General features: G+C 46.9%; 1 protein-coding gene across 1 annotated transcript; it reads right to left on the minus strand.

Moving 5' to 3' along the window:
• Positions 1 to 7,604: 7,604 nt before the first annotated feature.
• Positions 7,605 to 22,803, minus strand: Ythdf1 (YTH N6-methyladenosine RNA binding protein 1). Its single transcript, XM_032904953.1, has 5 exons — positions 22,632 to 22,803; positions 22,241 to 22,265; positions 21,007 to 21,086; positions 12,833 to 14,353; positions 7,605 to 8,889 (listed from the first exon to the last, which is right to left on the minus strand). The coding sequence occupies exons 1-5, from the start codon at positions 22,656 to 22,658 to the stop codon at positions 8,863 to 8,865; spliced, it is 1,680 nt and encodes a 559-aa protein (XP_032760844.1). The 5' UTR covers positions 22,659 to 22,803; the 3' UTR covers positions 7,605 to 8,862.
• Positions 22,804 to 25,604: the final 2,801 nt, after the last annotated feature.

Consider the following 25,604-nt stretch of genomic DNA (forward strand, 5'->3'; position numbering starts at 1 on the left):
GACCTTGGGCTTGCTGTCTCTTTTTCCCTTCCTCCCTCAGAAGCACCACAAGGTGAATTCAAGGCAGTACTGAAGGAATTGGTAGAAGCAGCAGTCCCCTCGTGTAAAAAGGTTCCTGGCGGGCACAGGACTATGTTCCTTGTCTGACATGAGCCTTGTCGGGGCTACTCTCCACTGCAGCCTGGCTCTTTTCTCAGAGGGAAGATTTCCCCGCCTCTCCCCTAGAGCTGGAGCTCCACTGCTGCCGTTGCCGGAGAGTTGGCTCCTGACCACAGTGACCTTCTGGGCTATGAGCAGAGATGGGTGTGGGGAGGATGGCGAGAGGGAGGTAGGCTGGAGAGTGAATGGATGGTAAGGCCCATGGCAACCTGCCCTGCTCCCCAGCCCAATCACCTTCATTCACCTTCACTGCACCTCCGTCAGTGGAGGCTAGGGGCTTCAGTTCAGGGGCACAGCACTGAACTGGGCATGGCTAGCAGACATGGGGCATTCTGCAGGAAGGTCATCTTTCATGCTTCACTGCGCCCAGGGTGCAGTACTGTCTGCCGATGTGCGGGCAGGCCCCACGCAGGTGACTTAGGACATCAGATCTGCCCGTGGGGGCTGAGTGCCAGCATCACTCTCAGACTCCCGGGACCAGCAGCCTCTTCCCACCATGCTTTGTACCCAGTCCTTTGTGGGCTAGCTTGGATGTCCATCCCCCTGTTTATCCTAAAATACACTCATCCCTAGGCATAGACAGTCTAGTCCCACTCAGAAGCCAGAGCTCAGCATGTATGCTTGCTGGGTGCCAACGCCGTCAACAGCAAGCTGGGGAAAGAACATTCAGGACATTTCTATAGATCCCTGTCAGTACTGGGCCCTCTTAGGTATAGGGACCAGAGAAGGGAGACACATGGCTCAGGCATCCAATATGAGACCATCTCCATGAAGCCCACCCAGCATAGCAGCTGTCCTGGGGCAGCCACCTCACAGCTTTCTCGGGAAACCCTAATTCTCTCCAGAGGTGAGCAGGGCGCTTTTAGCCTTCTTGTCCTGTTGGGACTGGAGATGCTTCAGAATCCACCTTCTTGTTTCCATACTTCCAGCCCCCAGGCTCTCCCTGATCTCAGCTCCCAGTCCTGGCACGTCATGTAGAAGTATCTAGGAGCCCTGCACTTCTTTCCCTAATGTCCGTGCTCTGGCAGTCTCTATCTGAGGCCCCAGCCTCTCTGCACCTTCACTCCTGATGCAGTGGGCGGGGGCAGAGACGTTTCAGAAGGAAAACTAAGATGGCGAAGTGCCACTGACAAGCTTGTTAGAGAGACGAAAGAAAACACGGAAGAACTCCAATCGGCAGGAAGGAGCGAAGACGGTCTGATTCTCTATGGCAGGCCCCATCCAAGAGGAAGCAAGACAGGTATCAACTTCTCAAGTGCTCATACACAGATCTCCTCCCAGGCTTGGGATGCTTCCCAGGCTCAGGCTATGCCCAGTCCACATGGCACACAAGGTCTACTTTCTACATTGGAGTTTCATCTGCAGCATCTCCCAGGGCTGTGATCAAAGAGTCATGGGAGTTCGGAACGCAGGAGCCTCTGCCCTAGCCCAGGCCTGCCCACTCGTGCTCTAACCTCTACTGCATTCTGCCTCTACCCAACAGAGGTCCCTGGGCCTTTGTTACCAACAGCGGCCTAGGCTCCTCCTTAGCATCAGGTTCCACTGGCAGCAGGCTGTCTCCTCAGCTTGACCAAGAGGGCCAGCCAGTATCCCCACGGCTACCTGCGACTCCCTAGTGTGGGAACCAAACCATGGTAGTGTTGGCCAGGCAGAATTTGTTTCAAAGAGAGGATGAAAAGGATCCGTTTGCACAGCAGAGGTTAATAATAATAATAATAATAATAATAATAATAATAATAATAATAATAATAATAATAATAATATAGCAACACGCTGGCCCTCCTGGGTCTGCACTTCCTACCCGACTGCCACAGACTTGATCTCAATACATTCTCAGTGTATGTCCACCATCTAGAAAGCTGTTTTTCAGGAAGATAAGGGTCACCATCTGTGCTGGGGATGGGAGCCAGACACGACCTAGAAGCCCATGCAGGTGCCATGTCTGCTGATGGGGGAGACAGGACTTTCCAACAGGACAGGAACAGTGTACTCTGATGTGGGACAGAGCTCTCCCAGGAGCTAGGTCCTATTCTTGGTTCTCAGTCACTTTAAACAGGTCTTGTCAGGGTATCCCAGAGATGTCTGTGGGACCTATGTAGTCCTTCTCTTGCCTGAGTTGTCACCCAAACTACCACCAACCATGAGCAGAGGCAGAAGCACCCTAGCACCTGCAGGGCTGGACACTCTAGCCTGTTCATTCCCTGGGCCACACCACTATGGTTTCACACCAAGGGCTCCAGCGCTATTCTCAGTGTATGTTCAGATAGCCAGAGAGCCTGAATCGACATTCTTCAGCTACTCACAATAAAGCCCAACTTTAAATACAGTGTGAGCCCACATGGAAGGTTGCCCCCAAAAAAGACCAGGATGTACCTGGTCCATATGTCACAGAGACAATACTCCCCAGGGAGCACCATCTTTGCTGAAATAGAAGGGGAATATGCACAAAGTACATGGACCAAGCTCAGGAAGTCTGAAGTACAGTGAAGTGGCACAAACCCTTGTTTGAAGCACCCCAGCACAACCTATGTCTGTCTGTCTGTCTGTCTGTCTCTGTCTCTCTCTGTCTCTCTGTGTGTGTGTGTGTGTGTGTGTGTGTGTGTGTGTGTGTGTGTGTCTAGATCCTTTCCAGGTGCCAATACTCAGAGATGCTTCAGGATTTTACATCTGGACAGGGATGGTGAATGATGCTGTGGAGAACCAGGCCCCAGAGTGACCTTGGACATTGCCTAGACAGCCAGAAGTTAATCACTATGAACAATGGCAGGGGAGACAGGTATCCTCATCTAGAGGCACTCAGCACAAGAGAGGCACACAGGATAAGACCCTGGATCTTCTGCATGCTCTCTGTTCTTTCATTCACTCAGGCATTCCTGAGTCTCTGAGTGCCACCAAGATGTAGGCAAGTCTGCAGGAGACAGGAACTCTTGGAGCAAGTGCCCTGAATTCCACCTGCTACAACTGAGGCATAAAAAGCAGGGCATCCTAATGACAGCAGAAAGCTGATTCACTCAGCCACAGAGCACAAGATCTAAAGATACGTTTCCAGGCTGGAGAGATGGCTCAGCGGTTAAGAGCACTGCCTGCTCTTCCAGAGGTCCTGAGTTCAATTCCCAGCAATCACATGGTGGCTCACAACCATCTGCAATGGGATCTGATGGCCTCTGCTGGTGTGTCTGAAGACAGCTACAGTGTACATACATACATAAAATAAATAAATCTTAAAAAAAAAAAGATATGTTTCCACACTCATGGAGTCAGGATTTCCTCACCCCATTGTGCCTCAGTTTCTCCATCTGTGGTTGGATGTAAGTTCAGGCATGTCCAGCGAGTCAATGTGGTTATTGTGACTGTGGTCAACACTATCAACACCACCTTCATCACTTTCATTATCATTAGTCTCAACCATTGGTATCACTGTTAGCTAGCCAACCATCATGACTTCGCCAACACCACTATCATTACCATCACCACCACCACTACCACCACCACCAGCATCATTATCATCATGGTGTCATCATCACCATCTCCATCATCAACTTCATCATCACCATCTCCATCATCAACTTCATCATCATCATCATCATCATCATCATCATCATCATCATCATCATCATCATCTCTAAACTTCAGGCTAAGGCCTTTAAACACCCCTTCTGTCTGGTCCTATTTTTATCTCTTCAGAGGAGCAGAAAGAAGATGTGGCACAGGAACTGTGGCTACCCAAAGGTTACTCAGAAGGCCTGTATTCGCTTAGGTGCCATGTTTCAGATAAATGTCTCCCAGATGCTAAAGTCTTTGTCTTCACAGTGAGGAATCTTTAGGAGCTGGACCCAAGTGGGAAGGACTTGGAGATGTGTCCATGAAGGACAAGGTGGAGCCCTTGGGTCTTTCCCATTTCTCCTTTTTACCTCCAGGTTATGAGGTGAGCAATTCTACTGCTTGCTGTGGCCATCCACACCCCTGTGACAAGCTAAAAGGCCTGGGGCCCACCCAATCATGGACTGCAACCCCTCTGACTGTGAGCTGAATAAATCTTTGTTCTTTGTAAGTTAATTATCTCAGGCATTTTGTTACAGTAACTGACAGCTGGTTAACCTAGATGACAAAAAGGGACCTGACAGTAGAGCTAAGAACAGAACTGAGGTGAATGGAACATGGCCCAACCCCACATCAGGAGAGCTCTCTTCATACCAGGAGACCCTTGGTCAATACTGCTCAAGTAGCTCCTAACCCAGGTGATCTTTGACAGTCTCCAAATTCTTCCCTGTGGTCTTCCAAAGGGTCAGGAAAGACCTTCAAAGGTGTTTTTTAATCACTCCAAATCCAGAGAGGTACAGAGTATATGAACTCTCCTAGGAGGCTGGGCTGCCCCTCTCTGGCTCTTAGAGAGATGAGGAAGAGACAATTTGGGACAGGGATAAGATCAACAGGACTAGCCTAATGATGCCTGCCCCACTGAATAAAGATGGGGACTTCACTTATTTCAGGGCTATGCGTAAGGCCCACTGTGCTGTGGCCTCCTTGAAGACTGTAGATTCCCAGTGATATCCCATGCCCCTACTCTTCCTTAAGGCCAGGCACAGATGGCCAGCTTTGCACTATGTCTCCAGCCTTTTGCACTCCACAGCCTTCCACATACCTTAGCACACAGCAGAGCTCACATGAATCAACCTTCCCTAGCTAGGCCTTGGAGCTGTGGAGGACGGGGTATGCTTGAGACATATCTCATCCACAGCATCAGCATCTCATCCTGGCATCAGAGCCCCGCTCCAGGACTGAGGGCTGTTTGTCAGTCTTTGATTCAGAGCATCTTGGACATTTGGGAAGGGAAAAGGCTAATCCCAAAATCTGAGATCTCACTATAGGAAGCAAGAGGGGCCAGTGGGCACCTGCTCACCTCAAGCTGCTCTCTAGAATGGCCACTGGAAGTATGGAGTCAACATTCCACCCATGGAGAAGGGCAGCCTGGTGAGTTGGCAAGTCTGACTCCTTCAGGTTCTAGGTATGACACGGTAAACAAACTCATGTGCGATCCCAGTTTAGGCACCTAGCCCCACAGTCCACAGCTTGGGAGGGGATTAAGGTCGCTACACTTCACGTGAGTGAAAAGTTGGAGGCTAGTGTGGCCCCTCCTCCATGACCCTGCCCTGGTTCTTCTTGGTAATAGTCTTTAGCGGACAGTTATGAGCTAAAGGAAGACCCATAGGGAAAGGAAGAAGCCTGGTGGCTTTCGAAAAACTTTGAAATTCATTTACCTTAAATGAATGTATCCTGTCTGCCATTCACAGGATGATGTTTAAAATGTGATGAAGAGTAACTTTTCAAATGCCCTTTCTAAAGGTTTACATACATACATATTTTAGCTATAGAAAGCTGTCAGTCATGGGGCCACACCGTGAAGGAGTAAATCCCACTATTTACTTGAATACATTACTGCAGAATCTAGGGGTGTTTTCCCACATCCATATCATTCCTGCAGGTAAAACAGGGGCTCTTAAGATGACTCAGTGGTTAAGAGCATGGGCTACTCTTCAGAGGTCCTGAGTTTAATCCCTAGCAATCACATGGTGGCTCACAGCTATCTATCTAAAATGGGATCTGATGCCCTCTTCTGGTCTGTGGATGTATATGCACTCATACATTAAATATTTTCTTAAAAGCAGGAGACAGAAAGAGACAGAGACAGACAGACAGACACTCACAGACACACACACACACACACACACACACACACACAGAGAGAGAGAGAGAGAGAATCAAAGACAACCCATTTCTTGAGTTTACCAGGCAAGATCTAGTGACCTGCGAAGTCATAGCAGTATGACGACTAATTCCTTTCTTTCCTGTTTAAGTGAAGGGAGAGCTCACCAATTCTGGATCTCAAGAAACCAAGAATAAGAGATGGCCAACAAAGGGTCCTAAGTCCAGAAATGCACTCAAGTATGTCCATCACATGTTTTCCGGCTCATCCAGTGTTTTCCAGCTCATCCAGGGCAGCGCAGTAGGTGTGACAGCCAACACCATAGGCTGAGATAGACCTCAACCAAAACACCTTGCTAAAGATTTGTGTGCTTTGGGGACATTCAGAGGTTAAGTCTAGCTTTTGGAACGCAGGCCGGGGATGTAATAGTAAGGACATTGGTCTATAGCCTTTCACAAAGTGCTGGTATTAATTACTGAAGCTCACAGCTTCAGTCTGGGCCTTCTTCAGGTTCCCTTTCCCAGTAGCCTACCACATCTCCTGACTCTACACAAGGTGATAAAGAAGCAAGAGGACTAGGAGGCAAGGGCACTGTCCATTAATGACACAAAACCAATCAGCAATGATTAGCTGGTATGTCACCACCTCAAGCTCTGTAGTGACCATTGATCCTGCTCAATTGAGCCCTCCCATCATCCCAGGTACTGACCCCATGTCCTGTTTAGTCTATACTTCTGTGTGCTTCTCAGCCAATTGCTATCAAAGCAGGAATTCCTCATCTTTGAAGCTCAAGGACAAGCAAGACACACAGGTGAGAAGACGAAAGCTTTAAAAGCTACTCCTTAAAATACAGGAGGTGTCTTGAAGTTGCAATAGAGTAAATTAAGACCAGAGACTAATTTTCCTGTGTTCCACATCAACCATTTTCTTCCAAATAGACCGTGTTTGGGGAAAGCATGAGATCACTTAGGCTCTTTATCTGAATCCCACACATCAAAATGTAGACACAGACTGACATGGAGGAAAAGCCGTCCTACCCAAACCTGGGAGGTAGAAACAGCCAAGACTGGGAGTTCAACAACAGTTTGGGCTGTACAGCACGGTTTTCAAAATGGAGAAGGGCAACTAACTATTGTAGCTTGGATTTGTGTATTTCATTTTTAATTTTCCCTTGCAAGAAAGATGCTGTAGACAAACATTAAAACAATAAGGGATCAGCAAGATGGCTGAGTGGGTAAAGATGCTTGCTGCCAAAACTGATGGCCTGAGTTAGATCCCTGGAACCCAGCAAGTAACGAATGGGCTTGCCCACAAATTGTCCTCTAACCTCCACACACATGCCTTGGTGCACATCCTTACAGTCTTTAACACGTGAGATTTAGTTATTAGAGAGAGTACATTGGAAATCTACAACTTTAAAATGTAAGAATAAAGATATAAGGGAACGGTCAAGGAGTACCAGTCCAGAGGCAAGTGTGCAAACAAGGTGATGTATGGCTGTTAAACAGTTCATCCACCTGTTAGCTTCAAATTCTTACATAATTGGGGACTGAGTGATTCTTACATAATTGGGGACTGAGTCCCAATCCTAGATGGAGCTATGAAAGTTCCTCTGTCCTCTTAGTACCAAGGGGTAAACAAAACTACAGCCTTTGGCTTCCACTGCTTAGAGTGGACCCCATAGATTTTCAGCTATAAGAGAAACAAGGCACATATAGCAAGGAAGACAAGAATACACAAGTTTGCTCAACAGGTGTTTATTAAGGCTTGTATTCTCCTAGAGGACAGGTATCCGATGTTGTCCATGACTCCGTACAGGCAGTAACAGCTCGAGGAAGTGACACGTTCTAAATACAAGTCTAAATAATACAGCTTAAATGTTAACTCAGAGGGTCTTTTGGAGTAAATAGTTTCAGAAGGTATCTGCTCTCTAAGACAGTAAGGATCCTCTACAGTGGGCGCGTGCAGATTCAGTATGCGAGGGCGTCGGGCATGAGCACCACTTTCATGCTAAACTCCAACTCCAGGTGGCGGTGAGCTCCTCCGAGGCTCCTCATTCCACAAAACATGATAGCAAATTTGTTTTCTAAAGGATTTTTTGTTTTTTGCTTTTTTCACCCATTCAACAGGAAAAAAAATTAGACACACAGTGAAATTTACAGTCGGCAGCAGCATCCATCACACTGCCTGTACTATCAGATCCTACATTTAAAGCTTAGCGTTACTGGTATAAAAACTTAAGACAGCATCAGGATTCTCAAGAGAAGAAAGAGGACAACTAAAAATGATCTACGAACAACTAAGAATGTCGCAATGCTGAACCAGACTTAAAACACCTTCTAGTTCCTTGCCACAGAGCCCGAACCTCATGCAGTGGCAGACGGTGGCAAGGAGAACTGGAGCACCGCTCTGTGTGGGCACTAAACTATGGAACGTGTGTCCATAGACAGCTGTGGGCACACTTAAAACTAAAAGTTACCTGTCTAGTAGGAAACTCAAGAGGGCAGGTCAGCAATGATGGATACCACAGATAGTAAAATGGCAAGCCACTTCAGTACTGTGAGGAGACGACAACAGCACATGCTGAATGGGCTGTTTGCTGTAAAGCAGGAGAGGGCAAGAAATATGAAGTATCCTATAGGGATAGTAAATGACTAGATATAAGAATAAGAACATAATTTCTGCCAAAATAAAAATATCTTTGGGATGTATTAGGTGTTTTGTTTTGAAGAATATTTATATTTTGCATTAGGTCAATCTGACTGATAAGCTGACAAACAAAATACTCCTTTATTAGTGAGTTCTACAATATTATAATACATAGAAAAATACAAATGAATGCAGATCCATCTGGCAAAAATGAACTACAAAGATAAAGATGCAACAATCAACCCCGCACGAGGACGACACTGGAGCTGACTCGGAGACAGCACCAAGCATACAGCTTTAAAACTCTGTTTTCAAAGTCAACCGTTAACCAAAAACGAACCGGCTCGTCCTTATTGTTTGTTTCGATTCTGCCTTTCCTGTTGAAAAGAAAAGAAGAGGTTACTAAGCTCACCAGGCACTTTGATTTGCAGGCGAAGGCCCACAAAGGCGAGGCCTTAGGCCATCTTATGGGCTTGTCTGGGCAGTCCCCTTGGACTTGGTTCTGAACTACCAAGCAGCCTGGTCCCTCAGATCAGGGCAGGAGCCACCACACGCTGTCCTGTCCTTTCTCAAGAACCTCTGCATAGAAGTTACAGAGACATGTCCATGTGTCCTCTACCCACTCATCCCATGCCTCCCCTTCTCCCAACCCAGCCAGCTCTCCCTCGTGCCAATCATGCTAGTGAAGAACAGGAGAACCATGAAAGCACCTACACCCAAGGGAAGGACTGGCATGCTCAGGGCACTCTAGCATGCCTAGTACAAATGAATAATTTTTCTAAATTTTCTCTCACTTTAATAAACCAATGACTCAGAACACCAAAATCTATCTGGCAGGCGGTTCTAAGTAAGCTCCAAGTCAGGGCTAAGTAGAACAGGAAGACAAACTATATCCATCTAGCTTAAGCCCTTCCCACCAGCTCAAGTTTCCTGTGGCTTCTAGCAGTACTGATCAAGTCAGGGGCACAGCTCCTCAACCGAGCTGACTTCCTATATCCATAGACAGCTCCCTATCCCCAGCATGCATGTCATACCAATCTGGAACTTACACCCACTCTTCATGTCTGCCTAGCTGGTTTCTGATCAGTGGGTCTAGCAGCCACCCTGTCTTCCCTTGCAATGCATCTAAATTCAGCCCATGACAAAGGTCTCTGATGCAAGGAGCATGCACCTCCCCCACCACACACACACAAACACTCAATGTTCTTTCTGTCCTAACCCTTTCAGGACCCTTTGTACAGCAGTCACATGTGTGTGTATGTGTGTTAGTGTGTCTGTCTGCTCACCTGCCCCCCACCATCCCCACTTTCTCACATGTACCACACTGTCATGCTATTGGAGAAAGTGTATAAATAAAAAAACTACACTCAAGAGGTTAAATGTTCAATCCCTAGCATGGCCCTCCTAGGTGTGAACTGAGAAAGCTGTCAGTAGAGTACCTATACAGTGACTGTGGTTTGTAATTGTTTAGTTTGGGCTTTGGAGTTTTGAGACAGTGTTTCTAAGGGTGGCCTTGAACTGCTCCTACTCCTTCTGCCCCCACACACCTCTTAAGCACTGGAATTACAGGCACATGCTACTGCACCTAACTAACTACATTTAGTATATCTGAGCCAACATCTGTTCTTTCCGTTGGGGCGAACCTGGACTAAACATATGCCCGACACAGTGCCGACTACCATCCAAAGTCCAAGGTGAGGCTTCTCGAACCTTCGTGTGGCTCTAATCTTAAGGGTGGCAGAGCACCCAGATCAATTAGAAGGTGGATTACTAGTAAGAATTCATAAACTCTACCCTGAGGTTTAAAGAGAAAAACTCTTTTCAAGCAGAAGCCTGTCTCCCCGGAGTGCAATGGCTGCTAGTAAAGCAGCAGGAAAAGGGAGACAGTGTTTGGCTCCTTCAGCCTTCAGCCCTAGCAACAGCTACATAGCTTGTCACCTGCTCTTTGAAGACATTATTCATAATTTTTGGGAGGGGGCTGGTTCAGCTGAAAAATAAAGTACACAAAACACATCATCCTTACAGGGACAGGTGTATGTGATGCATCCCAAAGGTCTGTCAGACTAGGGTCAGTAGCCAGTAGACACTGCAAAACACTCAACTGTCAATGTTTTAAAAGGCCTATTTATAGATTAAACAAAAGAAAGTAACCATATAGGGATGGCAAGGTGGCCAGCAAGCTACATGTGTGGCAAGCCTGATAACCTGTCTTTAACCCCTAAGACCCATGACAAAATGAGTGGCCAACCTCAGGCTGTCCTTTCCACATACCCCAGCATACAATACACCTGTAAATGTAATGAGTAAAAACAAATTTAAATGTAAAAAACCAAGGTATCTGAGACCCTGTCTCCAAACAAAACACCCCAAACACCAAGTCTAGAAGAGCATGCCTTTAATTCGAGAGCCCAGGAGGCAGAGAGGTACATGGATCTCTGTGAGCTCAAGACCAGCCTTAGCTATATAGGGAGACCTCGTCTCCAAAACAAAACAAAAAAACAAAACAAACAAACAAAAAAAACCAAAACAAAACAAAAAAACAAAACATTAAAAGAAACAAGGTGGGGTTGGGGATTTAGCTCAGTGGTAGAGCGCTTGCCTAAAGCCCAAGGCCCTGGGTTTGGTCCCCAGCTCCAAAAAAAAGAAACAAGGTATCAGGCTGGAGAGATGGCTCAGAGGTTAAGAGCACTGACTAATCTTCCAGAGGTCCTGAGTTCCATTCCTAGCAACCACATGGTGGCTCACAACTGTTAACAGGATCCGATGCCCTCTTCTGGTGTATCTGACAACGGTGACAGTGTACTCACATACATAAAATAAAGAAATCTTTAAAACAAAAACAAGGTATCAAAGTACTTGGAGGCCAGCCTGGACTATAAAGTGAGTTCCACAACAGCCATAGCTACACAGAGAAACCATGTCTTGGAAAACCAAAGAAAGAAAGAAAAAGAAAAAAGAAATTTTTGTTTTCTGTTACTTATTTGCGTGTTTGTGTTTTACCTGTACCTATAGGTCTATGTATGTCACAGAAGTGCAGTGCCCTTGGAGGCTAGAGAGGCTGTCAGATCCCGTAAGACAGGAGTTACAGACAGCTGCTATCAAATGGGTGCTGGGAATCGAACCCAGGTCCTTGGGAATACCAGACAACACTCAATCACTGAACCATCTCTCCAGTCCCACCCAGTGAATTTTAATGGAACTCTTTAAAAATGCAGTATTTAAAAGAAAACTGAGCATTAACACATGTGCACACAAATAGTTAACTACCAGATAAAAGATGTATCTAGGTTTCATTCACTATCCTTGTTCTAATGCAGGTAAACACTGTACTAACACAATGGTTCCAGCTGATTTGATCTATAAATGCTCTCTAGGCATCCTTGGTTTGCGTACGTATACATATGATGCTAGCAAAACAAAATAACTATTTCTAAGAACACACGCCACTGTTAAGGAATGCCTGTCTGTTATTCATACCCAAAAAGCTAAACCTACAGAATTTCAGTTACTGGAAATAGATACCATCTCTTTCTTAACGTTTTATCAGTACCTGTGATAAGATTAACTTAATGGTACTAGCAACAGCATTGCTACCTTGCTTTCTCCACACCCCCTTCCTCAAAATGCTTAATCACACAAGTAAGTTATCTAATTCAGGAGACAAAAAGATTGGAAGCCAATCCAACAACCACCCACCCATGCTAAGTGACAGTTCATGAAAAGGGCAATCTCAGGAATACTCTTAGGTAATGGACCTAACCATAGAACCATCGATCACCCCCACCCCAACACACCATTCTCTAAATGATGCAGGTTTAAGTTCCCCCAACTGCAGGCCTTTCAAGTTCTAAAGGCCAACAGGAGGTGACTGTTAGATCCAGAGCTCACAACTGTGATGTGGGGGTGCCCAAGCAGCATAAATCCTTGGGCAGGTAGGACATCATGGTTCAGCCAATGTTACTATTGGACATTCTCCCTGGGCCACACAAACTGATTTCTAAGTGTGCTTGAATGGACAGACACCACATACAATAGCTTCTCTGCATTCTCACTCTGTTCTCATGTACACAGTGGTCCAGGTTACCATATCTCATAACAGGAAAGTGATAGACTTTCATCTACATCTACTCAAAACACACTACTGGCTCATTCCAGTGATGTGATAGCTAAGTTAAAAGATGTCACCTGTACTGTCTCAACCTGAGTAAGGCCAGCAGGACCATGTCACTAGACCATCAACAGACTGCCGTCACACACCAGCCTGCTACGCAGGTCACCTGGCAGGGGGACCTGTGGAACAGGTGCCTAAGGACAACTCACCTTGCGCACTACCTCCTCTTCCTCCTGGCGCTTCTCATAATGAGAAAAGTCGTCAAAGATAGAGGTTGTGTGCTTATAGGAGGCAATAATCTTCAGCACTTGTTTTGCTTTTTCTAAGGGCACCTCCTGCGTGTCACGCGAGTTTGTGACAGGTTTGTTGTCGTTATTCTCCAGTCTGATGTGCCGCAGTTGATTATTGGGCACATCCTTGACAAAAATCCACTTCACATCAAACTTCCCCTTCCACTTGTCCTGAGACCAGACCCCAGCACTGGTGCCGTAGTCCACAGGGGACTTCATTTCTGCCACCCCACAGAAATGTCCACTCCCATTGACACTGAAGAGCAGATAAACAGGCCCCTTGCTGCTCATGGAGCGGAAGGCGCCATCCAGGCGCTTGTTGCCATGTTCAGTACTACACCAGATGGAGTACTTGATGGAGCGGTGGATGTCGTCCTCAGAATAGCTCTTGATGATGAACACCCGCCCACTCTTAAGATTCCAGTCGAACTCTTTAGGGTTATAGCTGTGGGCAGCTTTCAGTTTCTCCAGGACAGGGTGGGATTCTACACTTGGGGCAGAAGTAGGCTGAGCACTTCCAACAGAGTTACTGTCACTGTTGGCCCCTCCACTCTGCCCAAATGCTGCATTTCTGTTTCGAGGAGCCACCCAGCGGGGTTGAAGTGGCTGCTGAGGGCTCTGATACTGTGGCTGGACCAAAGGTGGGGGCTGAACAGGGAGAGGCTGAGCTACCTGCTGTGGCTGTGGAGCAGCCTGGGGGGATGGTGTCTGCTGGGGGGCCGAGGCCTTTGGAGCAGGGCCCTTGTTATCCCAAGTACCAATGTCCATGTTATGCTTTATAGGTGGAGGAGGCAGCGCACCTCCTACTATCGGCCCACTCTTCGTTTTCATCTTAGGCTGTGGTTTTGCAGGCTTGCTGGCAATGGCTGCCCATGAAGTTGGTTTTGAAACTGGCATGTTTACATTTGTCCCACCATTGCCAGAAAGGACACCAGTCAGTGCCACACTGTTGACAACTGAACCCACTGTTTTAACTGCAGAGGTGGTAACATCTCCAATCTTCAGGCCAACCATGCCCTGCTCCAGACTGTTCATCCCAGGGGCCTTGTTGAGGGTGTCACTGTGAAAACCTGTCTGCCCATCAACAACTGTGCCACCAAGGGAGCTTGGTGGGTAAGTGTAACTGCTCCCATAGGCTGAGCTCTGAGTCTGCTGCCCCTGAGAACCACTTGTCCCCCATGCTGAGAATGCAGGGTTTTCAGGGAAAAAATTAAACCTGTGCTGGTAAATGTTGTTCCCCAGACCCCCAGGTTGCCCAAAAACAGCATCGTGCATGAAGTGATGGTCTCCATTACTAAGTTGTCCATAGGTAGTGAGATACGGGATGGGAGGGTCCCCTGCAGTGGACCATGGTGCCTCGCTGAGGGAGTAAGGAAATCCAATGGATGGTGGGTAGTAGCTGGACAGGTAAGGATCACTCATCGAGGGGTAACTGTTACTCTGTGAACACAAACAGGTGATGAGTTAAACAACTATCAGACAGCTCAGCATGCCAACCACATCATACACAGGTGCAGAAACAAACCTAATGTAATATAGCACATGATTAAGTCTTCCTAAATGACAGATATGCTCACCAATGTCAAAACAGACGTCACTAGTAATAAATGCAAACCAGGTTGTTGTCTCAAAGCACAAGGCCTACTTTGCAATGATCTGAACTCAGGTGAAATGACCTAGCAAAACCACCCTTCTGCCTTTACCATCCGAGGAGTACAGCCCAGTCCTGAAATAATTATATTTATAATGAACACTGATAGCACAGCGGAAAGTGAGGACAGCCGTAAGATGGCTCTGACAGTCAATGACCAGCAGGCTCCAGCTCACTGACCTATTAACACACCTGGGCACTGGTATTCATGTCACCCTCAAGACCCTCTCCTACACAATATTCCTGATAGCTACCCAGCTGAGTTTTTTTGAGAGTCTGTTCTTCACATTTCATAGTTTTCTGAGTGTACTTATGGACACTCAGAGTGGAGCACAGGCTTCTTTGCTGTGCCTCTACCAGTCTAAGTCCCTGGAGTTTAAGAACCCTGCTATCTGATACCAGAAGACCCACTTAGCAAAGTCTTTCTGAGCCCCAACACCATCTACAGCAGAAGCTTCTAAGAGGGGCTTAAAGTGTGGGTTATAGGGCAAAGAGGGAGGAGGATGGAATGGTTCACCCATCTTGACCTGGTAGCCTTATTCTACTTCTAAAGAGTTTCCTAGCCCGTAGGTGTAACTTTAGAGTTGGCAGCTCTAGAATACCATCTCTTTGGAGAGACACTCAGCCAAGGTTTTGGTGAGAATCAGGCACAGTACTTTGGGCTCAATTTCAGTTTCTGCCTCTACCAACAGGCTAGTTTCTATTACCTTACTATATTTCTTTTCAATCTCTGAAAGGCAAGCATCAGTGACATAAGTGAAGAGACCTTCCTATACCATGTCAATCTATGCTTGGGGGTGGACATGTCCAGTGAAGATAAGAAAGCTCCACTAGGCACCAGACCATTTCAGAACTATCACTTAACATGAAGTAATTGCTTCCTTGTAACAAAAACTTTTAGCATCCACAAACAGATCACTATAAATATTCTATAAACATGGAAAAACTTGGTACATCCTCTTTTGAAAAGATTTCAGTGATTGTAGCTCCTCCATTGCAACCTCCTGCTGTGTATCTCTTCCTAGCATTCTTCAAAGGAGCCTGAGCAACAGGGCCAGAGGGAAGAAGAATCAATGAGGTCTGGGCAGAAGCTTTGCTGTGAGGGAAGCATACCTTCATGGATACAAAACTGAGGCCACAGTCCTTCCAAAAACACTTTATGCATAAGACAGACAGAAGGGAAGACCTAGTGGTGGTCTGTCATTCTAACCCACTGGCCACAAACCAACAAACAGCAGTAAAAGGAGTCAGAAAAGATACTCAGGTTGTTCTGACTTACACCTAGTCCTTAACTGAGACTAACACAAGTTAGGATCATGAGGTAAGATCCATCCAATGCCAACAGCTCTCAAAGCCCTCTTGAAAGATCACCATCCGAAGAACAAACAGGTCACAAACAGCTATACAAACACCACACAACAGGTATCCCCATTACTCTCCAGCCTGTACTGCCCAAATGCTACCTGAACATGTAGATTCAAGCACAACACCTCCGTAACACTCTGCCCCAAATCCTTCTTTCAGCTTCTAACACAAAGATTCCAGCTAACTTTCTCTGCAAAAATCATCACACCTCAAGACCAGGGCATGATGCTTCAGCTAAAAATGTACATGCAGAAACACATGTAGGACAGAGGCAGTGAGGCACCAGAGAAGAAAGGCATCAGCAGCTCCTGCAAGAGAAAGCCTTGGCGAGACCTCACTGCTTCCCTGAGTTGTAGCATGGAAGATGGAATAAGAAAAGAGAAAATTAAACCCCATGGAGAAGGTAAAATCCCAGATTAAAAGGTCATTGTTTACTAAGGTCTCCTGAAAAGTGCTGCAGGCATCCACAAGTAGTTCAAACACCTAGCTACAGCCCCCTTTTGCCTCTGAACCGGCAGCCACACGTCTCCTAACTCTCTCCAACCTGAGAGGCCCAAAAGCACTGTCAAACTGTGCTTTAGGCCCATTCCAGTTTTTTACCTCAACTCCACTGACAGACCAATTTCTATTGTCTCCTTATTTCAAGCTACTTTGTAAAGCTATCTCAACTAGGCCATTTTATGCAGAAGAATCCTCTAAGAGCTGCTCCCACAACTTTGTAAGCCAGACTGACTGCCAGTCCATGATATACAACTTTCCTGGGAAAGAAGTGGTTCCCATCAGTTTGTAGTATATGGTGCCTATCCTGATCAAGGTGTTTTAACAACTTAGCTCAAGTGTGCCCTGGAAATAAACACACTGGGGTTGCTGGTAAAGTACAAAGAGTATGTCCAAGTCCTCCGCCTCTCTGTATGGCCAGGCACAAGAGTTTACACTCACTTGTAAATGTCCCAAGCAAACAGTCCCTTCTGGCTTGGTAGCTCCAAAGTATTGTTGAAGTTGCAGTATGAAGTGGTTTACCAGAGACTCAGCTGAATAAACTAAGTTATGCAACCAAACTCAAAAGGTGCTCTTCACATCTGACCACACCTCTAAGTACAACACTTAGCTTCCCATAGCTCATCAGACGACCAGGTAGTGCCATATTTAAGATTTCTAATCAAAGCCCGGGTACAAGACCACACAAGTAAGGCAAACACGTCTTCCAGGCAAAGTCAGAGACCACTGACAACTTGGAGCACTTAGGTCTCTTCTTCCTGATCCTGATAACTACAAAGTTAGATAAACAAAATAGACACTCCCAAAAACACAAAGAGAATTTAAACAATCACGGCTGTTACCCTGGGTCATTTGGAAACAAGAAAGTATAACCAAGTCATAAATCTGTTCTAGAACTAAGGGCTTTTATTATTAATCCAAATCACCTTGAGTGACAAGGGGGTGAATTTTAATGACTAGAATACTTCTGCCCTTTTTTTCTGAGAAGGAAAGAATCTGAGACCATAATAGGGTGACTGAGACTGGAAGAAGATGCAGGACAGTCTCTTCTCAGCCCTGCAGATCATCTCTGCACCATGCTGAGACATATGTACTTCATCAAATCAAATCCACTGTATGTAAGGAAGCACTGAGGGCAAGGCTGGAAAAAAGTGAGCAAGTGTCTAAGACTCCTGGGACTGCTGTCAATCAGCATGTACACACTTGTTTCAGGAGGAAACGCTCACTCAGTCACTTTCCTGGTCTTTCCTCAGGGCTGATCCTTCTGAGACTGTGGTGTGAACCCCTTATCTGGCTGCTATGCAGAGACAGCAGCTTCTGACAAGAATTTCTACATCTGTCTAAGCACCTTGCTAAGGAGCAAGTAAAGACACATTGCATCCTTCCCTATCCCCTCTTGGAAGCTGTAGTGGTAGCAAATCCCTCCTTACTGGGTACTACCACTGGACATTTAAGGAAATTTATAGCACGTACATGTAACCACAGAATCCAAGCCAGACACAGGCTGGATGGCCAGGCACATATGCGCTAATTCAAGCCTACCAGAACTGCCTAGACATGGCAGTAACCCAAGTGTCAAGTTTCTCCCAGATATTCACAAACAACGGAGGCTGCGTACGCCCTAACAAGGCTCAGCATTATTTAATTTAACTCTGGCTGCAGGCGAAAAAACTACATAAACTCTGATAAAAACCTTGCATGACTGAGGCGGCTCAATTTTCAAGATAAGCTAAGAGCTCCCAAGGCCTGCAGTTCCTCCCAAAAGAGCACAGAGTTAAAACTTCAACGTGGCCACATGAGTGACAAGGTCCATCCAGCATTTTAAACAATCTTTGGCCATAAGGATGTACTACAAAAAAGTAGGTGGGCAGAATGGCATTTTGGCCCCATATGAAAAATAAGCAATACAAAGAGAGCAAGTACCTGCTAAATGACTAGAGGCTCCACTTCTCCAAACAGGTAAATGCCACCATGCTGGTCCTCAGGAAAGCCTGAAAGCCTCCTGTGTTGTTACCTCCTAACAAAGTTGGGCATTTCTAGAAAACTTATTCTTAAGCAATATTCTGGTTAAGTACTTTACTAAAAAGTATACCTGAACAGACATGAAGGTGACACTTCAAAGCTATTTACTGAGGGTGCTATCTTGAAGAACATTCCTTTTCATAGTTTCCCCAAGACTTCAGGGACATGCAACTGACAGTAAGGGGAAACTAATTCTACTTTTAAGAAACTCCTCAAGTATTCTACGAGTCCCTACTTTATAAAAACATTTCAAACATAGTAAAGCAACCCTAGTTCCCTGTTTTAATATTTCTTATATACCATTGCTATAAGAAAACCAGGAGCCAGGTAGTGATGGTGAAGGCTTTTAATCCTAGCACTCAGGAGGCAGAGGTAGGCAGATTTCTTGAGTTTGAGGCTCAGTCTAGTCTACAGATGGAGTTCTAGGACAGACAGGGCTACACAGAGAAACCCTGTCTTGATAAACCAAACAAAAAAGAAAACCAGGAAATATGATATTCAAAAGAATGTTTAACTTCTTGTTCTTGTCATGGTCAATAGCCCATGACTAAAGCCAAGTCAGTTCTATAACCCTATACTGCCCAGATACTCAGGGGCAACCAACCAAGCAACCCTATAGGTTAATGTTCCCTCAGACTCTTTAAGCTTCTGATATGCTGAGTGTGGTGGGAAGGAAGATGGAGAAAGTTATAAAATGCTCTAAGATGACCTAGAAAGGCAGATGAACAAAAAAGGGGGCGGGGATGGGGGGTAGAGAGGCAGGTAAACCATTTCCTTCTGGTACAATGCCCAGGCAAAGCCTGCTTGACTCTAAATATGCAGCATGTATTTAAAAGTAGCAGAGATTCTAGTTAAATCTAAATTTCAAATTGCACATGGCTTCTGTTTGTTTTGAGATAGGTCTTACTATAAAATCCTGGCTGGCCTTGAATTCAGAGAGCCGTCTGTCTCTACCCTTGAATACTAGAATGAAAGCTGTGTACCACCAAGCCCAGAATGCCTATGGTTTTTGAACAGGGCAATTTTGTTACCAGGAAACACCTTGCAGACAATTTTCATGAGAGCTGCACAGAAAATCTAGTGGGTAGAAGCCAAGAGGTGGTGTATAGGTGATCCTAAGTGCAGGGGACAGTCAAGTAATGCTTAGGCATAAAATGCCCATGGTCCCAGTAGGTTAGAGGAAAGAGACATAAGGCAGGAGGGGCACCCTGGGGAAATGTGAGGCTGCTTTGATCAACATACATATGGAATGTTAAAAGAATACACTACAACAATGTTTAGTTATCTGGGCTAGAGAGGTGGCTCAGAGACTGAGCACCTGCAGCTCAGTTGCCACAACCACCTGTAACTCTAGTTCTGGAGGCTCGTACACACTCTTTTAAGACTCTGAGGTCACCTGTGCATGTACACACCCCTACACTTAAAAATGACAGTATCAACTGGGGACATGGCTCAGTTTAAAGTGATAGCCACTCAAGCTTTAGGAATAGTTTGGATCCCCTCAAACCATGTAAATGCCAGGTGAGTGTGGTGGCCTATTTGTAAAGACAGGAGATTCCCAAAATAACTTAGACTTAGCCACACTGGCAAGCTCTGGGTTTAAGAGACCCTGCATCACTGAATAAAGCAGAAGGTGACAGAAGATTATTCCTGACCTCAACATCACATCTGTATATGTGTTCCATCCCCCATCTGCATACTAGCATCAGGTCAGCATATCTATTCCACCACCCCCCATTCGCACACCTAGTCAGCCACACAGACCTGTGTCTGTATATACATACACATGAACACAGAAGGAGTTTCATGGTGCCAAAGGTGAGAAATCCTGATCATAAGGTGCTCATTCTGTGCTTTATACATACCCTCTCCAATGCCAATCTCCCAACAGGCCTGAGAGCAGGATTCTTTTTTTTTTTTAAGATTTATTTATTATATATAAGTCCACTGTAGCTGTCTTTGGACACACCAGAAGAGGGCATCAGATCTCATTACAGATGGTTGTGAGCCACCATGTAGTTGCTGGGATTTGAACTCAGGACCTCTGGAAGAGCAGTCAGTGTTCTTAACCACTGAGCCATCTCTCCAGCCTAGGATTTTTATTCATACAAAAGGAAGCTAAGAATCAGGGAAGGCAAGTCTCCTGATGTAGGTAGAACACAGAAAAGGAGTCTGCTGCACTGTCCAGTGCTTACCTACTCTCCTACACCGTAACTCCAACCCTCCAGAGACAACATAAAGATGGCACAAGCAAAGCTTACGGGACCCACACAGTCCTATACATCATAAGAAGCACTCCATCACCAGCCCACAAATGCTAAGTCTGCCTGAACCCAACCTCCAGGGGATGCTGTCCTACAGAGAGAAGACCATCTTCACCACTCAGGCCCAGGCCCAACAGGAAGACCTGCACAAAGCAAATCTTCAAGACCACCTATCAGTTCTAATACTTTCCAGCCTGTCTCTTTGCTGTGTGGGATGGAAAAGTAGACATATTATAGTAAACGTATTACAAGCGAATTTTTAAATAAAAATTACACTAATAAAATAAACTCACCGGATTGGACTGTCCAGAAAGGTACGGCTCAAAGTCATTGTCATGAACTGCATCCTTCTGATGCAAAGAACCATTTTGTACTAGAACAAAAAGTTGCAAGACATTATCTCCAAACTTTAAAAAAAATACTTTTAAGCATGGAAACCTTATTTTCATCAATCTCTGGTAGATATGGTCTTCTTTCAAAATGGGTACACTCTCTATAGAGAGCTGATGCTTACATGACTAGTTAGAATGGCATTGAACAACTTTTCCTAAATTCCTTCTTTTAAGTAAAAATATAATCATAATTTGGTCAGATGTCATTTTGTTGCAATCAAAACAAAGGGCAAGAAACTTACAGCCAGACTTTGAGCCAGTCTCGTGATGGCTCCTCCCCCACCCGGAAGGGGGGGACTGAACCCAGGGCTTCCCCTAGGCCCCGGGCTGATGCAGAAATCTACAGTGTCTCAGATCTACCTGTTCCAGGCAAACAGGACACACGCTTTAAAAGTCCAGTTATGCAGAGAGATCTGAGGGAAGGATGCTCAGTTGGAAAGGGCTGTAACCCAAGCTCACTATCATCTGATTCTCCACTTACTTTCCACTGTTACAGTGCACAGCCAGTAAAGGAAAGGAAAGGAATGGTAAATAAAGTGTTGGGCCTTTTCCAACCTTAAAACACGATGAACCATATTTGGTTACACCCAAGTAACAACAACACGCACTGGTTAAAAACAGTCTTTCAAAGATTTAGTGTCACTCTCGAGTTCTCACAAGAGTTTTGGAAGTTTATTACAAGCCAGAATTATCACAGGCGATAACAACAAACTTACAATGACTGTAACTAAGGGTGGAGGGCAGGGCCTCCCGGTCCACAGCTAGCTGGCTGACTCTCCTCCAGAGCCATCCACTACCTAGCAACAGAGGACCAGTCAGTCACTCAGCACCGCTAACCTCTGCAAGGCCGTCTTATCACCACTTCTTTCCCCACCAGGTAACTGTTCTGGCAGAGTCATGAAGGAAATTGCAAAATATTATCTGAACTACTCCGGGTACGCCTTTATTTTTTTTTTCTAGTTCCCCTCCAATCTGTCAAATACCCCGGAAATGGAAACTTTCATCTCCTCCAAACTGACGGAGAAAACTAAGTTTCGGATCCCAGGCCGGCTTGGTGGACTTTCTCTTGTCCACACGGACTGGCGCTGCCCGGTTCTCCTCCAAAGTCCGGAAGACTTCCCCGAACTCTCCTCACCTTTATTATCTTGTCCTTTTGTTCTCTGCATCGCCGCAGGCCAGGATATGCGGGTGGACACCACCCAGCCCGGGAAAGGAAACACAAAGTTACTATGCGAAGAATGCTACCCGGAGGGCTTTGCGACCCCGGCCGGGCCTCCAGATCTCCCATAATTTGATCACAGCCAAGCCAAGCGACCCCGCCATCCGACCCCAGAACTCCAGCCCGGCCTGGTATGCAGATCTTCGGCCCTGAGATCCAAGCCCTGACCCGGCCTCCCTGTTCCAGCCCGGACCCCGCACCCTAACCCCAGTCCAGTATCCAGGTCCCCAGCGCGACCCAGACCGCAACCTCTGTTTTGCCTTGTCCACGGCCTGGTCTCGTGACCGTGGTCCCGAGACGCCCCTACCTGGGGGTCCACGCTGGTGGCCGACATGCTTCATGAACAGCGCGGCGCGGGACCCGGGCGCCGCCGGCTCGGGCCTCCCGCGAGGCCGGGCCTGTCACGCCGCGCGCGGTCCCGTGCCCCGCCAATTAACTCCACGGGCGCGGCCGGGCGCGGCGGCAGCTGTAGGCACGCAGGCCGGAACAGCGGGAAGCAGCGGAAGGTAGCGGACAGGCTGAGGGGGCGCCGACTCCAATGGCGGCCGCGGCGGCTGGGACGAAGCTGCGCGACGTCAGCGCGCGGGGCAGGCCGGGAGCGCCGTCGAGTCGCCACTACCGCGCCTGCGCATCGTCGCTCCTTGCCCAGGATTTCGCGCTTGGGACTCAGTCTCGCGCTGGAGGGGCGGGACCAGACCGGATGGGGCGGGGCGAGCAGGGAGTCACGTGCGGCTCCTGGGGCGGCGCCTATTGGGGAGAAGGTGGGAGTTTGTAGCTAAGCTACACCTGTCCCAGAGTTTTGTGGCTGCTGGGCTGACCTATCCTTACCCCGCCACAATCTGGGCCTGACCGAAGCGTGCCAGTGTGTGACCAATGTTCGCGTTAGGTTCTGTACCCGATTCCATCACCCAGAGTAAAAGACAATAGGACTTTGAGGAAAGTTAGGCGTCCCCCTTTGGGTTCCACGTGGGGAGAGCTCAGTTGGTCCCTCAGAGTCTCCAACAAAGAACTCACTCCATTAGTCATTCACTTTCAGGCAAGCTCTTTGCTCAGGGAACCTGCTACCACACACACACACACACACACACACACACACACACACACACACACACACACACAAAATAAAACAAATCTTTTGAATATAAGTTTTAAAAGATTAATTTTATTTTATGTGTATGAGTGTTTTGCCTGCGTGTATGTCTATGCACCACATGTGTGCCTGGTGCTCAGGGAGGCCAGAAGAGGGTGCCCCAGAACTGGAGTTATAGATGGTTCGGACGCCAAAGTGGATGCTAAGAATTAACCTAGATCCTCTGAAAGAGCAGCAAATGCTCTAATGTCCTGAGCCATCTCTCTAGCCCTTTTAATTTAATACATAAATTTATGTATGAGTGTTTTCCTTGCACGTATATATGTGCACTATGTATGTGCCTGGTGCGGGTGAAGTTCAGAAAAGGTGTCTGATTGCCTAGAACTGGAATAACAGGCAAATCGTGAGCCATCAGATGACTGCAAGAACATTGCTAGGGACCAACACCCAGATGCATCCACACATCCATTCTGGGGAGAGTTTGGTCCCTGGATTTGTTGGAGTAAATGTCCTAGCTTCTGATACACATCGTCAGTAAGAGGACACCAGAGGGAGGCACCTGCAGGTGGATCACTGGGTTGAAGGACACATCTGTGGGCCATTTTGTAGATGTTAGATGTCCTCCGAGGAAGCCGGGTTGAAGTTTTCAGCTAGAAGGGCTGAAGAATGAGGCCCAGAGGCTATAAGCCCTGTATGCAAGTGACACCTGGCTGGAATGAGCCTTTACCTTGTGCTGGGCTGTGCTGGGCTGGGCTCACTCAACAACTGGCCCTATGTAGGCCAGCAGTGAGGACACCTGTCCATGCAGACATCATAGCTGCTCGAATGTGACAACCCCCATTCTCTAGGAATGCCCTCTTGGGAATGAACAACCTCCCTGCAGCAGACCTCCTTCTGGATACCCTGTCCTTCCATACTTTCTGGGGTGTCTAGTTTGTCTTCCAGGAAACCAGCTTGTGATCTCGGGGCTCCTGCTGTTCTCTGACCCTCAACAGCAGCCTTGAGTAGCTCCCGTGAGCCACAACTCCTCTCTCTAAACATCCGTTAGTCACTCATCCCAAAGCATTAGTTGAGCACCTACACCATGCCTGGGAAATATAGAATGGGGTACCAGTGGTCCCTCCCTGCTAGCTTCCTGGGGAGGGATGCTACACAGTCCTAAAATGGAATCTGCTCAGCCTCACTGTACAGTGAGTACCCACTAGATGTTCACAGGTCAGGTGCTGCCCTTCAACCCAGACACAAAAAGGATGGTTTAACCAAGTCACCATAAATCAGGCCTGTAGTGTGGCAGGTAGCCAGGACAGGGAGAAATAAGAAGAAAGGACGTCCTTGGATTGGTCTCTAGGGTGTCTCTTAACTAGAATCTAGGTGAGTGGGTACTGACTGTCTCGGGGTACTCCAGACAGAGGAACAGCAGGAGCGAGAATGCAGACACTCACCCCAAGGGCAGCTCCCTGTGTCAGGAGCCACTCTTACATCCATGGCTGAGTGCAGCTGCCTGGGCCGGCGCTGGCCGATCTATCCTGCAGCCACCTCTCAAAAGCCAAGCAGTTCTGTGGTCCAGGATCAGAAAGCAAGCCTCCAAGAAGTTAGAGCAAATGCTAGGCCACAGCCAACAATCTGAGCGCCAACCTACTCATGACTTTATCTCTTTACCATCTACACAGCATGCCAAAGATCAACAGTCTAACTTGGACGAGAAACCTGCTGCCCACTGAGGGGTCCATGGCCTATTGACTGCCTCTGTGTCTCCAGGAACTGTATCTAGCTTATGCTGCCACCGTGGGGCTTGTCTGTCTGGACAGTACCAGATGGCTTGGGATCCAGACAGCTCCGGAGATCAGCCTCAAGGCTGAGAGAGAACAAGCAGGATTTGTGGTGCTCTAGGATCATGTAAGCCTCAGGCCTTGACTTCCAGTCATGAAACAACACAGGCTGCTTTAAGAGACATATTCGTTCAACTCATGTGGCAACCAAGTCTGGCTCTCACTCAGGGTCCTCCAAGGGCAAAATGAAAACTAGGAGCTCTGGTTCACAAAGCAAGAAAGGCTTCCTCCTCCTGCCCTCACCAGCTCCCTCTAGACTTGTCAGGATGGTTTGTTTGTTTGTTTGTTTGTTTGTTTGGTTGGTTGGTTGGTTGGTTTTCGCCCGATTTGATTTTTAATGTCATGCTCCCTCAGGTAGAAT

This window comes from Rattus rattus, chromosome 5 (assembly GCF_011064425.1).
Source record: "Rattus rattus isolate New Zealand chromosome 5, Rrattus_CSIRO_v1, whole genome shotgun sequence".
Classification (NCBI taxonomy): domain Eukaryota; kingdom Metazoa; phylum Chordata; class Mammalia; order Rodentia; family Muridae; genus Rattus; species Rattus rattus.